We start from the raw sequence: 14,380 nt of genomic DNA, 5'->3' as shown, positions 1-14,380 counted from the left end.
AATACAGGAGCAAACTGAGGACAGGAGAAGTGTATTTCTCAGAATTGGGAATTGAGGCTGTTAGAATTTAAACTGATTCTGATTAAGATGCAAACCAACCAAATGAATTACCCAGATACAATTTAGTTCAAATACAGATAGGAATAAACTAAAAGATGGTGTGTCTATAAGCATATTTACTTACATTCGTATACAGACATGTCTATTTATTTTTAGAGTAACATTTTCAGTGATTACCGCTACTATCTTCCAAGCGTCTGCACAGGAAAATTAAAGCTATACTGCGTTAACTGTTTGATGGTAATAAGTCATAAATGCTTTCCTATGCTCCATAAACACAGATTTATTAGTTTGCTCATATAATATATGCTAATATAATACATATTGTATTTATAAAATATAAAGGAGAAATGCCTTTTCTTAAGTTAAAATAGGCTGCTTGAATCCCATACATTTTCATGATATGTGGAATAAGATTGGAATCTAGCCTGTTGTTTAATATTTGGTTATTAATTGTGTCACCAGAAACCATGCACTGATATATAGCATCAAGTTTAGTCAGAGATCACGGATGCTATTAATTCTGTCATTACCATACGTTCTTAGTCATTCATTTCAGAGGAGAGTCTAAGAAATGTTACCATGTGTCCTTGTTCCAGTTATCCTCCTTTTTAACAATTTTTATAAGGCTTTGTGAGGATTGGAGAATTCAGTATTTCCTGGATATATCATTTTTATCTTGATAATTACCAGTCTGTTGTCCTTATGAATGCTCAAGTACAACTGTGAAATGATTTCTAACTTTATTCTACCATTTAAGAAATATGTTCTTCAAGTAAGCTTTAGTTTCAAAATAAAACGTTATAGTTTTGAGTAAGCTGTGTCCCTCGGCATGAAATGAACAGACTGCAAGGACAATCCAGGCTTGGATACTGATCGTAACTGAAGCAGATTATTATATAATTTAACTTGGTGACAGGAAACGATCATAAAACGGGGCCAAATGAATATACAGGCAAAATTAAGTTTCTATTTACCTATATTATATACTAATATCTCAAATAATTTACTTGTGATTTATTTCCTGCATGAATTCACACATGGTCTGGCAATCCATCTGGCAGCATGTTTCACATAGATGTTAAGAGCAAAGACATTAGTTCTAGGGATTTATTCTATGGATATTCTGTAAGTAAACAAATATTCAGAGTGTAAGGATGTTCCAAGAAACACTGTTTATAATAGCAAAAATAACTGGAAACAACCAGCATTTCATTAATAGGAATCAGAAAAAAATTATGGAATAACCATATTATAGAAGAGAAAAAAAAGTATATCAGTATCGGGTAAACTTATATATATATACATATATATTTTTTTATATATATATATAGTATATATATATATACACTATATGTAAACATATATACACTATATACACACAAACACACACATGTGCTTCTTTATATATTTATAAATATTTATATATTTGTGGAATATATCTGGAGGCATACACAGGAAACCATTAACAGTGTTTAACTTTGAGAGTAGGGCTGAGGGTAGAGCAGAGAGTGGAGAGCATATGAAAGAGGGAGAAATAGATGTACTTTTCATTTAATATTTCTCTATAGTGTTTGATTATGTTTTGTACAATTAGTATATGCTATTTCTAAAATGAAAGCCAATCAAAACAGAAAAAAGAAACAAAAGTTAGAATAATAACTAGGAAAATAGAGCAAAAGTACCATGAGAGCTTAAATTCTCACTGTCAATTTTTCTTAGAGTAGACATAACCCTGCTGTTTCAGTAATTTCAGAGTGATCTTACATGAAGGGCAAACAGAAGGCTAACTCAATTTCCATGGCCAAAAAGGAGTTTGTGAGTTGTATACTTCTAAAAAAATAAGCAAAATAATTTGTTACTCTATTCCCATCATGCACAGTGTGACTTCCCTGTCAAAGAAAGGGAAAGTCTAAAGAAACACTCAGGAAAGGGGACGTCTAAAGAAACAGTCAAGGCCACCAGCTCTGGTCTGGAGCCTGCTATGAGCCAGGCGTGCACTTCAGTAAAGAGGTTAGAGGTTATCAGCTTGCTAAGGCTTTTCAGCTCATGTCTGCCTCACACTGTCAGCCCTCTCGTTCTCCTATATCAAGCTAATTCTCTTTTGCAAAAAAAAAAAAAAAAAAAAAGTGTAAATTATACTGGAAAAACAGAGTATTTCAACATGTTTCAAAATCTAAGAATTATTAGTCTACATATTTGCTTAGCCGATAATATGGGTAAATTCGTATGGAGTGTGCAGTCTGTACCAGGAATCATTCCAAGCTCTTTCCATGTATTCATTCATTTTTTCTTTTTACAATCCTCAAAGAGAGGTATTGTTATTACAAATCTAATCATTCAATAAGAAAATCTAGGCTCAGAGAAGTTATGCGACATGTTTACCAACAAAATTGCTCTTTACCTACTCTAAAATAGAATCCCTTTTTACTACAATGTATTAAAAGTATGATGTAAAAGTAAAATAACTTTTCAAGATAAATTCATTTAAATGTATTTATTCTAAGATTGAAGATATAATACAGATCAAAATAAATAATTCTTGCATACTTAGCTCAATGATTAAAAGTTAGTGATTAACTTTTCATCATAAGCTATGCACACATACATATATCAATTTCTCTCCTACATTGCTAGAAATACAAAGTAGAATTATTGAAATGTTAATATTCTTTCAATTTTTTCAACTGTTTGACTAACAAGATTGGATTAACAGTAGTCTTATCTTTTAAATAATGTTTTAAAAACGAATTCTCATTAAAAAAAAAAGATTTTAGCAGACAGTACTTTATAAACAGGAAAACACAGGTTAGTAAAGGGGACAACCTCTGACCACAAAGTAACTCATTAGAAGTAACCTACCTAGAATCAGAAGTTATTGAATTTTTCCCTTGTGGTCACACCACAGACCATGAAAGTGTGTGGTGTACCATCTGAAACATATTAAACTTCACTGGTACTTTAAATAGTTTTCCTAAACCATTAGCCATATAGAAATCTAATTAGTTTACTAAATGTGCATCATCCACAATCATATTTACTCAAAACTGGAAGAAGACATACAGAATAAAGCAATCTCTATTAAGTTGGATGAAATTTTATATGCCATCCCCTAAAGCAGGAAATCTGTCTACAACATATTTGAAAGTTGGTCATTTCCCCCATTTTGAACATATTTCAGTGATTGGACGTTCTCTACTTTTAGACATAGCTTTTTCAACTTTGAAATTCTTACTGACTACAAAAGTTCTTAACGTGATTCAAAATTTGCTTCCCTAATTTTTGACCAATTTGTTCTGGTTCTTCCAAATGAAGCTATATAGTCCATTCTTTCTTTCCTGTAGCATCCCTCCCAGTATCTGTAGACAGCCATCACATCTCACTAAGTTCTTTCCAGGTTAGTTGTCTCCAGCTGCCTCCAAGTTTCTTATAGGACTGTCTTCCAACTTCTCATTGGCTGGTTAATATTCCTGCTGAAAGTGGTTACAGGGTGCCAGGGTTGTCTGACTATTGTTGATTATAATTTAAACATGGCTCTCCCAGCTGCCTCCATACTGTTATTAATGTAACCCAGGTCTGTGTTGTTTTTGTAGTTACTGTAGTTGCTATGGTTTAAGCAATCTGGTCACACATTTGATTGCTACTGAGTTTGGGTTAAATTAAAATTTCAAGTTGTTTACATTAACCCCCATCAGATTATGTCTCTTGCACTCTCATTTTCAAGCTGTCGCAGTACAGGTTTTCTATATTTGTTCTACCTGTACTCTTAACACAGGCAGCTTGCTGTTTTAGCTTGTTTCAGCTCTGTATCATTGCATACCTGATAAGACAGCTCCCTGTGTTTTCATCCAGATCATTCATCAAGAACTGAATAGGTCAGGGACATGGACAAAGACCTTCAGCAAACCGCTATGGACCTCAGTTCAGGAAGATAAATGACAACATACACAGGGCACACATAAAAAGTTCAACTTAGATAAACTACTAAAGGGAGTCAGAGAATCTTGCAAATGCTACTGTAATTTCAGCAAGTATTTATTTTTTGTTGTATGGTTTAGATTTATTTTTTAATTGTTTGGTGGGGGACTGGAGAACACCATAAATTTTCCATAATTAGAGCTGCTCAAAGAGCTTTAAAACAATAATTCTATGAGGTAGGAATTATTATCTCCATATGCAGATTTAGAAACAAACCTTGGAGAGAGTCAATAACTTGATTAAGGTTACAAAGATAATAACAGAGCCAGAATTCAAACCCAGATGCAGGCCTCCAATTGTTCCAAGTAGTTCTATTAACTGAACAGTTCAGTTTTCTTCTCCTTCAGAGACAACTATAATATGATACTTGGGAAAAGATCCCTTCCTTGAATCTGTATGGTATTCTCTACTAATAGTATCACCTCACCTTCCTCCAATATTGCCAGATGGTAGACATCCCACATCCTTCTTATTCAACAAGAGAAAAGAATATGCAAGAGCCTGAATGCATCTGTTTACATAGTATACTTCATCTGCGTACTCAGAAACACATATGAAACTATTTCTATCACATGAAAGATGGAACAATACCACCAGAAAGCAGAAATCACTTTCAAAGGCAGCATCTTAGTTGAGCTATTGAATTAGTGACATTAATAGTACTTAAGTGGGATCCAACTCTCACATCAGCCTCTTTATCAAGCAAATCAGCATTAGACAATAGAGAGAATTTGGGACTTCAGTCAGAGAAGCACAGTTCAAATCTCTCCCCAGCCCTTACTAGCTCCTCAGGAGAGTATGCTAGATCTCTTTGGGTTTCACTCTATACTCTCTCCCAAAGTGATCTCTTCCAAAGCAATGGCTCCATTTTCCAACTCTAAGTCAGCAATTGTCTAATGTATTTCTCTAGCACGGACCTCTGTTCTGGGATATAGCTCTGCATATTCCACTTCTCCCTGAGTCTCCATTGGAGATCTCACAAGAACTTCACACTCAGCATGTCCTTAAAAATAACCCATCATCTTCTCCCAGTCTCCAGGGATCATTATTTTAGTTCAAGGCACCACTATCTACCCATTCATTCATGCCAGAAACTTGGGTAACATCCTTGGTTCCACCTTCTGCATTCTTTATAACCAATCTCTACATCTTATAATTCTAGTTTAAGAAAATAATTCTTAGAAGCTGTTCACTTCCCTTTGTCTCTTCTGCTCCCTCTTTGGTTCACACCACCACGTTCTTTCCCCTGAATACAGCTAAAGCTACTTAAGTGGCTCCCATGTCAACTCTTTGCTGAACTCAATGCACTACAAACAGGGAGTTCCTTCTAAAATCCAAATCTCATCATGTCATTCTCTTGCTTAAAAATAATTCTATGACTTCTCATAGAAAAAAAGTTAAAATTTCTTACTGTGCCTTATAGGGTCTGCATCACAAGCCTCATCTCCTACCATTCTCTTATTTCCAACTCTACTAGATTTCTTTTCATTTCTTCAAATTCACTACACTTTCTAATATTGTACAGCTTATAAGGTTTTTCTTGCATTGATCTCCTGGGAATGCAGTGACAGATATATGGAATTACTTCCACTTCAGTATAAAGAATATCAGATATAAAGGCCACTCCATCCAGACACATTGGAAAGCTGAAGGGGGCAGAGGGAGGAAAGGAGGTACCAACCTGGATGAGCATCCAGCTAAACTGGCAAAGATACAGGTAATGTATGACAGCAGCCACAGCTGAACAGCTCTCCTCCGTGAGTTGGGGACTTGCATATGCAGATGCCAGAAATACAATCTGTAAGAAACAAATACTTTTATTTTAAAATCATGATAAAGTCAATCAATAATATTAAGAAACCATTTTCTTATCTGAATCGACGATTCAATGACTCAAAGGGAAAATAACTTGATTTGTTGCCCAAAATGAGATGACTAAGTCACTCTAAAAATGGCAATACACGGATTTTTATGTTTATAAGAAACAATGAATTATATAAAATTATGCTACACACTGCATCGGACTGTCAAGAGGAAATTCTCAAAGTAAACTCTGTTCTTACAGATGGACAAAAATCATATGAAATACATTTATTTTAGTTAAGTACAAAAGAGAAAATAAGAGTGGAAATACCATTCCTTGTGTAAGTCAAAGCTAATAGGAGAGAAAAGAAAGAGAAGAATAAAGCTCTGAGTCTACCATCATCTGCATCCTCTGGTCAGGAAGTACACATATAACAAAATAGACTTAAAATAACTGTAAAATTTCAAACCCTATGGTTACCCTAATTCTTGGATTTTTATTTCGACTACCCTCAAGTCTTTCTTCAAAAGTAACCTTCACAATGGGACCTTTCTTGACCACACTATTTAAAATTACACCCTCTTTTCTTCTCTCCTTCCCACATATGTGATCTCCCTACTCTACCTTTCTGTTTTTTTTAAACAGTGCGTGTCACTTTCTAACATGCTCTCTCATTTGTTTATTTCTTATGTTTCTTGGTCATTGTTAGTGTCACCCACTATAATGTAATCCCTATGAAGGCAGGATCACTGAATGTTTTACTCACTGGTATACCCCACACTCACACAGCCCAGTGTCTGGAACACAGTAGGTACTCTCAAAGTCTATTGGAGGTACTCAGTAAATACTTGTTGAATAAATGGATAAATAAATGCAGTGAAACACTCCTATGATTTCTATCTATCATTTTCTCTACTATATGACTACTATGTCAAATTTTATAATGGAAAGTATAGATGGCAAGGGAAAATTTGGAGCAATAATAGTGTACTGTAACCTCTCATGGAATAAATTCCCTTCCTCTTTCAGACAGAGACCAAGTCTTTTTAACTTAATATTTTAATAAACTACCACTATACCTGGAATATGCCTGAAATGTTCAATAAATAATTGTTGAAAGAAAGAATGATTGATTCCAAAACAACAGAGGGGTGCTGTAAGGAGAAAACTAGCTGACTTATGCCTCAAAATCTCTCAACTTCTAAAAAGGAAATGCAAATGTCATTAATGTTTCTTGGATTTTAAAAAATGAATACTGTGCTCAAAATCAAATCAGAATATTGTTTTTATTTTCAAATGAAATATACCCCTCCCCAAACCTTTTATTTCAAATGTGTGTACGTTAAATCGTCTTGAAAATTTCTGCCCAGGAGTGTTCCCAGGATGGCATCATTGTGGTGAATGTCAGGATCTGGGATAAGAACTTGCATGCTCCCAGCATCTCTATTTCATGGGGAAAAACTTACCTTAACCAGTCTCCTTAGTCAATTACAGAAGAACCAAAATGCTAATTAATAAATTCACAATAATACATATCTCATGCCATGCTGACTTCCCTCTTGGTAATTATTTATTGAGTACTTCCTGTACCAAGTATAGAAGAAAAAGAAACCTTTTCCCTTTTTTTTTTCTTTTTCAAGCTATGGACTCTAGACAAGTCAGTTTACCCTTTGGGACTAATTCCCTCATTAGCAGGAGGAGGAAGTTGGAAAAAATAAACTCTAAAGTCTCTTTCTACTCCAAAATTCCAGGATTATTTTTTAAATGAGAAGTATTCCTGACTCAACTTTTTGTTTATTTTAACTCTAGTTTTGGAGTATTTGTAACACACAATTTAAAAAAAAAAAGCAGACACTAGAAATGTACGTCTGGTTATATCCTAACAATCTGGTACAAATTAGTTCCCTGGAAAAAATAAAGCCAACAAATTTGCCTTTCCAGAATGTATCACAAATAGCTTTTGAATTATTAGAGCTTATTTTAAAAACACGTCTAGATTTCCCTAGATTTTAGCTTCAAACTTCTGAATTATAATATATTATAGGTCATACATTTAAACTTCCTAAATTTCACAAAAATTCATTGAACGCCTTCACCAAAACACTAACAATGAACACTAAACAACTGAAAACTATGCCTTAAAAGACCTTAGAAACACAGAACTGTGAGATTCAGCCAAATAAAAAATCCAAAAAACAAAAAGAATAATTTTAACATTTTATGCTTTTTATTTGCACAAAGTGGCATCTTTTCATAAAGTCTTTATAAGTGTACTTATAATAAATTTGAGCCTCTCTAATTTGGATTCTATAATATGGATTGTGTTGAATTTATTTCCTAGTTTTGTACGAATCAACCTGAATGGTTTGCTAGGTAAAACAACAGTGTAATCCAAACTGTAATTGAATGTGTTTAGTTTTAACTATGAAACTATTTATAAATGGTATGCTAATTTAAATATCTCTTATTCTTTTCAATATTTTTTCTTTGAAGCAAATTAGTACAAGTTATTGCTTAAAACTATATTTATTTCCATAATACAGTTTTAACATCCAAAATTCCATTCTTAAGATATGGTTTCTTCATATTTTATTACGTTTTAATCTCTTTTTCTAAATCATAAGACCGGTTACATAAATACTTTTGTAAACTATGAACATTCTTCCAGAATGTTCTCTGAAATATGAGAAATGCTTCTCTCTGTATGGGAGAAGGCTGGTAAGCAAGACAAGGCTGAGCTCTCAATACACATTACTACAACAGGGATGAGCTAAGAATACTTGGAGAACCAGAGATTACGTGTCATGGGGATTTAGTTCACATATTCTTAAGGTACATAACCAAGGAAGACAGGAAGTTTTACCGTTGCTTTTTTACTCAAACACCTAGAGATGATCAGGAAAAAGGTTATTTTCAGTCAGTTCTCTGGATACACTAAGTTGAACACCATAACAGAAAGCAAGGAAATTTTCAATGGTTCTCAGTCATTCGTGTGTTGATTCATTCAGTAAGCAAGTGTTGGCATACCTACTACCTACAGAGCATTATGCCACCTATGCAAGATGAAGAATGTTATGGCAGAAACTTGGGTACCATGTACCAGCATGGTGCTACACGTTTTCTTGGTTTTTTTTGTTGTCCATGTGTGTGCGTGCAGACGTGCCACATATTAATGACGTGAAGTCATTATTGTTTTATCCCAATTTAATTAATGATGCAAGAAGGTCTGATAGGGGAACTAACTTGTTCAAGGGTCACTGAACAAATTTTAAAGTGGGATTCAAATCCTGGTGTTCTGATTTGAGAGGCCAGCGTTCTTTCTAGAACATCACACTGCTGCCCACCAAGCTCATCCAGTGTGAGCCCTGTCTCAAAGTGCCGAAATTCTGGTTCATTGTTTCTCAATCTTTTTTAACCCATGGGCCACCACAGGTTCACAATGGCAATAGAACATAATGCCCGTGGCAAATATAATACTACTCTTAATTCTATATTGATATAATATATGTACGTCTTAACCAAAAAAAAAATATATATATATATATTTCCAGAAGAGAGTATCTGATATATTTTGTTAACAACTTGTAAAATTCTTTCTTCTTCTGGTTGATTAGAGCTCTACTATAATAACCAAGGGAGGAAATACCTAATTTTTTTTTCATTTAAAATATATACGGGGCAGGGCTTCCCTGGTGGCGCAGTGGTTGAGAGTCTGCCTGCCAATGCAGGGGACATAGGTCCGTGCCCCGGTCCGGGAAGATCTCACATGTTGCAGAGTGGCTAGGCCTGTGAGCCATGGCCGCTGAGCCTGCGCGTCTGGAGCCTGTGCTCCGCAACGGGAGAAGCCACAACAGTGAGAGGCTCGTGCACCGAAAAAAAAAAAAAAAAAATATATATATACATATATATGTATATGGGGCAGAGTCAAGACGGCGGTGTGGGAAGATGCAGAGTTAGCGTCTTTCCACAACTAGGGTGCGAGCCGGCCGCTGGTGGGGTACCCTGACACCCAAGGAGACGGGAGGAACCCCCAAGTGAACCAATAGGATGTGGGGGGACTGAGGTGGGGAGAAGAAGTGGAAGCCAGACAGGATCAGCATCCCTGAGGCCGGGGATATCAGGAGAGGCAGGCATGTGGAGCCATCCAGAAGAGGGAGAGGAGTGGAGGGCAATCGCCCCGCCCACTCGGGCCCAGGGAGCCTGCTGAATTCCCAGGCTGGCACACTCCCTCCAAAGTCCTGTGCAGGCCATGTGGGTCTTGGGGGCATAAGAGGGAGACCGGAGAGATCAGGAGAGGCAGACGGGAGGGGCCCTCCCAGAGGAGCGGGAGAGGAGCGGGAGAGGAGCGGAAGGCGTTTCCCCCATCCACTTGGGCCCAGAGAGCCTGTTGAGCTCCCAGGCCAGTCCCCTGCCCTCCAAGACCCCCCACTGCGCCCAGCCGCATTGGTCCTGGGGGCATAGGAAGGAGGCCAAGGGGAGAACAGGAGAGGCAGGTGGAAGAGGCCCTCTGGACTGGAGGGTCAGGAACAGAGAGGAGGGCATTTGCCCCACCCAGTTGAGCCCAGGAAGCCTGCTGGGCTCCCAGGTGAAGTCTCCCGCCCTCTGAGACCAGGAGTGAGGGGCAAGCCTGGGCCCCTTCTGTTCCATTGAGCCTAAGCCCCACCCCTCACAGCCCCCAGGGCCTCTTCCAGCCCTGTGGGTCCGAAGCATAGGCCCTGCCCAGGCCCAAACCTCACCCTTGCTTAGGCCCCACCCTCCACAGCCAAAGGCCACCCCCCCCATTTTTTTTCTTTTCCCTCCTCCTCTTTTTTTACTATTGTGATACTGTTATACCTTCCAGTTGTTGATTCATCTATAGTTTTACTTTTATATTCTTTCTAACATACCTGTTAGTTTCCTAGTCTAATATATTTTTTTAACTTTGTTATTGTTCTTTTTTTTTTTTCCACCCCATGTGGCTTACAGGATCTTGGTTCATGAGCCAGGGGTCGGGCAGGGTGGTAGCTCCAAGTCTGAACCACTAGACTAACAGAGAACCTCAGACCCCAGGGAATATTCATTGGAGGGAGGTCTCATGGAGGTCCTCATCTCAGCATGAAGACCCAGCTCTACCCAACAGGCTACAAACTCCAGTGTTGGAAGCCTCAGGCCAAACAACCAGTAAGACAGGAACACAATCACACTCATAAAAAAAAAAAAAAGACACGACAAAAAATTATGTCACAGATGAAGGAGAAGGAGCAAGTTAAAAACCTACAAGAACAAATAACTGAAGACGAAATAGGCAGTCTACCTGAAAAAGAATTCAGAGTAATGGCGTAAAGATGATCCAGAATCTCAGAAATAGATGGAGGCACGAATTGAGAAAATACAAGAAATGTTTAACAATGATCTAGAAGAACTAAAGAACAAACAGAGATGAACAACACAATAACTGAAATGAAAAATACATTAGAAGGAATCAATAACAGAATAACTCAGGCAAAAGAACGAATAAGTGAGCTGGAAGACAAAATACTGGAAGTAACTGCTAAGGAGCAGAATAAAGAAAAAAGAATGAAAAGAATTGACGACAATCTCAGAGACCTCTGGGACAACACTAAATGCACCAACATTCAAATTACAGGGGTCCCAGAAGAAGAAGAGAAAAAGAAGGGGTCTGAGAAAATATTTGAAGAGATTATAGTCGAAAACATCCCTAACATGGGAAAGGAAATAGTCACCCAAGTCCAAGAAGCACAGAGAGTCCCATACAGGATAAACCCTAGGGAAAAACACACCAAGACACATATTAATCAAACCAACAAAAATTAAATTCAAAGACAAAATATTAAAAGCAGCAAGGGAAAAACAAAAAATAATATACCAAGGAATCCCCATAAGGTTATCAGCTGATTTTTCAGCAGAAACTCTGCAGGCCAGAAGCGAGAGTCAGGATATACTTCAAGTGATGAAAGAGAAAAACCTACATCCAAGATTACTCTACCCAGCAAGGATCTCATTCAGATTCGATGGAGAAATCGAAAGCTTTTCAGACAAGCAAAAGCTAAGAGAATTCCGCACCACCAAACGAGCTTTACAACAAATGCTAAAGAAAACTCTCTAGGCGGGAAAAACAAGAGAAGAAAAAGACCCACAAAAACAAACCCCCCAAAATTAAGAAAATGGTAATAGGAACATACATATTGACAATAACCTTGAATGTAAATAGACTAAATGCTCCAACCAAAAGACACAGACTGGCTGAATGGATACAAAAACAACACCCATATATATGCTGTCTACAAGAGACCCACTTTAGACCTAGGGACATATACAGACTGAAAGTGAGGGAATGGAAAACGATATTTTCCATGCAAATGGAAATCAAAAAAAGCTGGAGTAGCAATACTCATATTAGATAAAAATAGACTTTAAAATAAAGAATGTTACAAGAGACAAGGAAGGACACTACATAATGATCAAGGGATCAATCCAAGAAGATATAACAATTATAAATGTTTATGCACCCAACATAGGAGCACCTCAATACATAAGGCAAATGCTAACAACCACGAAAGGAGAAATCGACAGTAACACAGTAATAGTAAGGGACTTTAACACCCCACTTTCATCAATGGACAGATCATCCAAAATGAAAATAAATAAGGAAACACAAGCTTTAAATGACACAATAGACCAGATAGACTTAATTGATATTTACAGGACATTCTACCCGAAAGCGGCAGAATACACTTTCTTCTCAAGTGCACATGGAACATTTTTCAGGATAGATCACATCTTGGGGCACAAATCAAGCCTTGGAAAATTTAAGAAAACTGATATTGTATCAAATACCTTTTTTGACCACAACACTATGAGATTGGAAATTAACTGCAGGAAAATAACTGTAAAAAACACAAATACATGGAGGCTAAACAGTGCACTACTAAATAACCAAGAGATCACTGAAGAAATCAAAGAATAAAAAAAATATAGAAACAAATGACAACGAAAACAGGACGACCCAAAACCTATAAGATGCAGCAAAAGCAGTTCTGAGGGAAGTTTACAGCAATTCAATCTCACAACAAGAAACAAGAAAAATCTCAAATAAACAATGCAACCCTACACTTAAAACAAGTAGAGAAAGAAGAACAAAGAAAACCCGAAGTCAGGAGAAGGAAAGAAATCAGAAAGATCAGAGCAGAAATAAATGAAATAGAAACAAAGACAACAATAGCAAAGATCAATAAAACTAAAAGCTGGTTCTTTGAGAACATAAACAAAAGTGATAAAGCTTTAGCCAGACTCATCAAGAAAAAGAGGGAGAGGGCTCAAATCAATAAAATTAGAAATTAAAATGGAGAAATCACAACTGACACCACAGAAATACAAAGGATTATAAAAGACTATTAGAAACAACTATATGCCAATAAAATGGACAACCATGAAGAAATGGACAAATTCTTGGAAAGGTACAATTTTCCAAGACTGAACCAGGAAGACTTAGAAAATATTAACAGACCTATCACAAGTAATGAAATTGAAATCTTATTTAAAAATCTTCCAACAAACAAAGGTCCAGAACCAGATGGCTTCACAGGCGAATTCTATCAAACATTTAGAGAAGAGCTAACACTGATCCTTCTCAAACTCTTCGAAACAATTGCAGAGGGAGGAACACTCCCAAATTCATTCTAGGAAGCCACCATCACCCTGATACCAAAACCAGAAAATGATGTCACAGAAAAAGAAAATTATAGACCAATATCACTGATGAACATAGATGCAAAACTCCTGAAAAAAACACTAGCAAACAGAATCCAACAACACATTAAAAGGATCACACACCATGATCAAGTGGGATTTATCCCAGGGATGCAAGGTTTCTTCAATATACACAAATCAATCAATGTGATACACCACATTAACAAATTAAGGAAAAAAAAACATATGATCATCTCAACAGATGCAGGAAAAGCTTTTGACAAAATTCAACACCATTTATGATAAAAACTCTCCAGAAAATGAACAGAGAGGGAACCTACCTCAACATAATAAAGACCATATATGACAAACCCAGAGCAAGCATCATACTCAATGGTGAAAAACTAAAAGCATTTCCACTAAGATCAGGAACAAGACAAGGATGTCCAATCTCACCACTCCTATTCAACACAGTTTTGGAAGTCCTAGCCACGGCAATCAGAGAAGAAAAAGAAATAAAAGGGATACAAGTTGGAAAAGAAGAAGTAAAACTGTCACTGTTTGCTGATGACATGATACTATACATAAAAAATCCTAAAGATGACACCAGAAAACTACAAGAACTAATCAATGAATTTGGTAAGGCTGCAGGATACAAAATTAATGCACAGAAATCTCTGGCATTCCCATACACCAACAACAAAAGCTCAGAAAGAGAAATTAAGGAAACAATCCCATTTACCATTGCAACAAAAAGAATAAAATACCTAGGAATAAACCTGCCTAAGGAGGTGAAAAACTTGTACTAAGAAAACTATAAAACACTGATGAAAGAAATCAAAGATGACA

At 36.6% G+C, this 14,380-nt stretch overlaps 1 protein-coding gene across 1 annotated transcript in view; it reads right to left on the bottom strand.

Annotated features, from left to right (window-relative positions):
• ADGRV1 (adhesion G protein-coupled receptor V1) overlaps window positions 1-14,380 on the bottom strand; it is a 542,990-nt gene that overhangs the window by 165,163 nt on the left and 363,447 nt on the right. Inside the window, exon 84 of the mRNA XM_065873671.1 lies at window positions 5,720-5,836. Within this exon, the coding sequence (XP_065729743.1) occupies window positions 5,720-5,836 (117 nt within the window). The remainder of the gene's footprint in view (window positions 1-5,719; window positions 5,837-14,380) is intronic.

The sequence above is a fragment of the Phocoena phocoena genome, chromosome 3 (genome assembly GCF_963924675.1).
Source record: "Phocoena phocoena chromosome 3, mPhoPho1.1, whole genome shotgun sequence".
NCBI classification, from domain to species: Eukaryota; Metazoa; Chordata; class Mammalia; order Artiodactyla; family Phocoenidae; genus Phocoena; species Phocoena phocoena.
The sequence above is the reverse complement of the archived record's forward strand: the minus strand, read 5'-3'. Positions and strand labels throughout refer to the sequence as shown.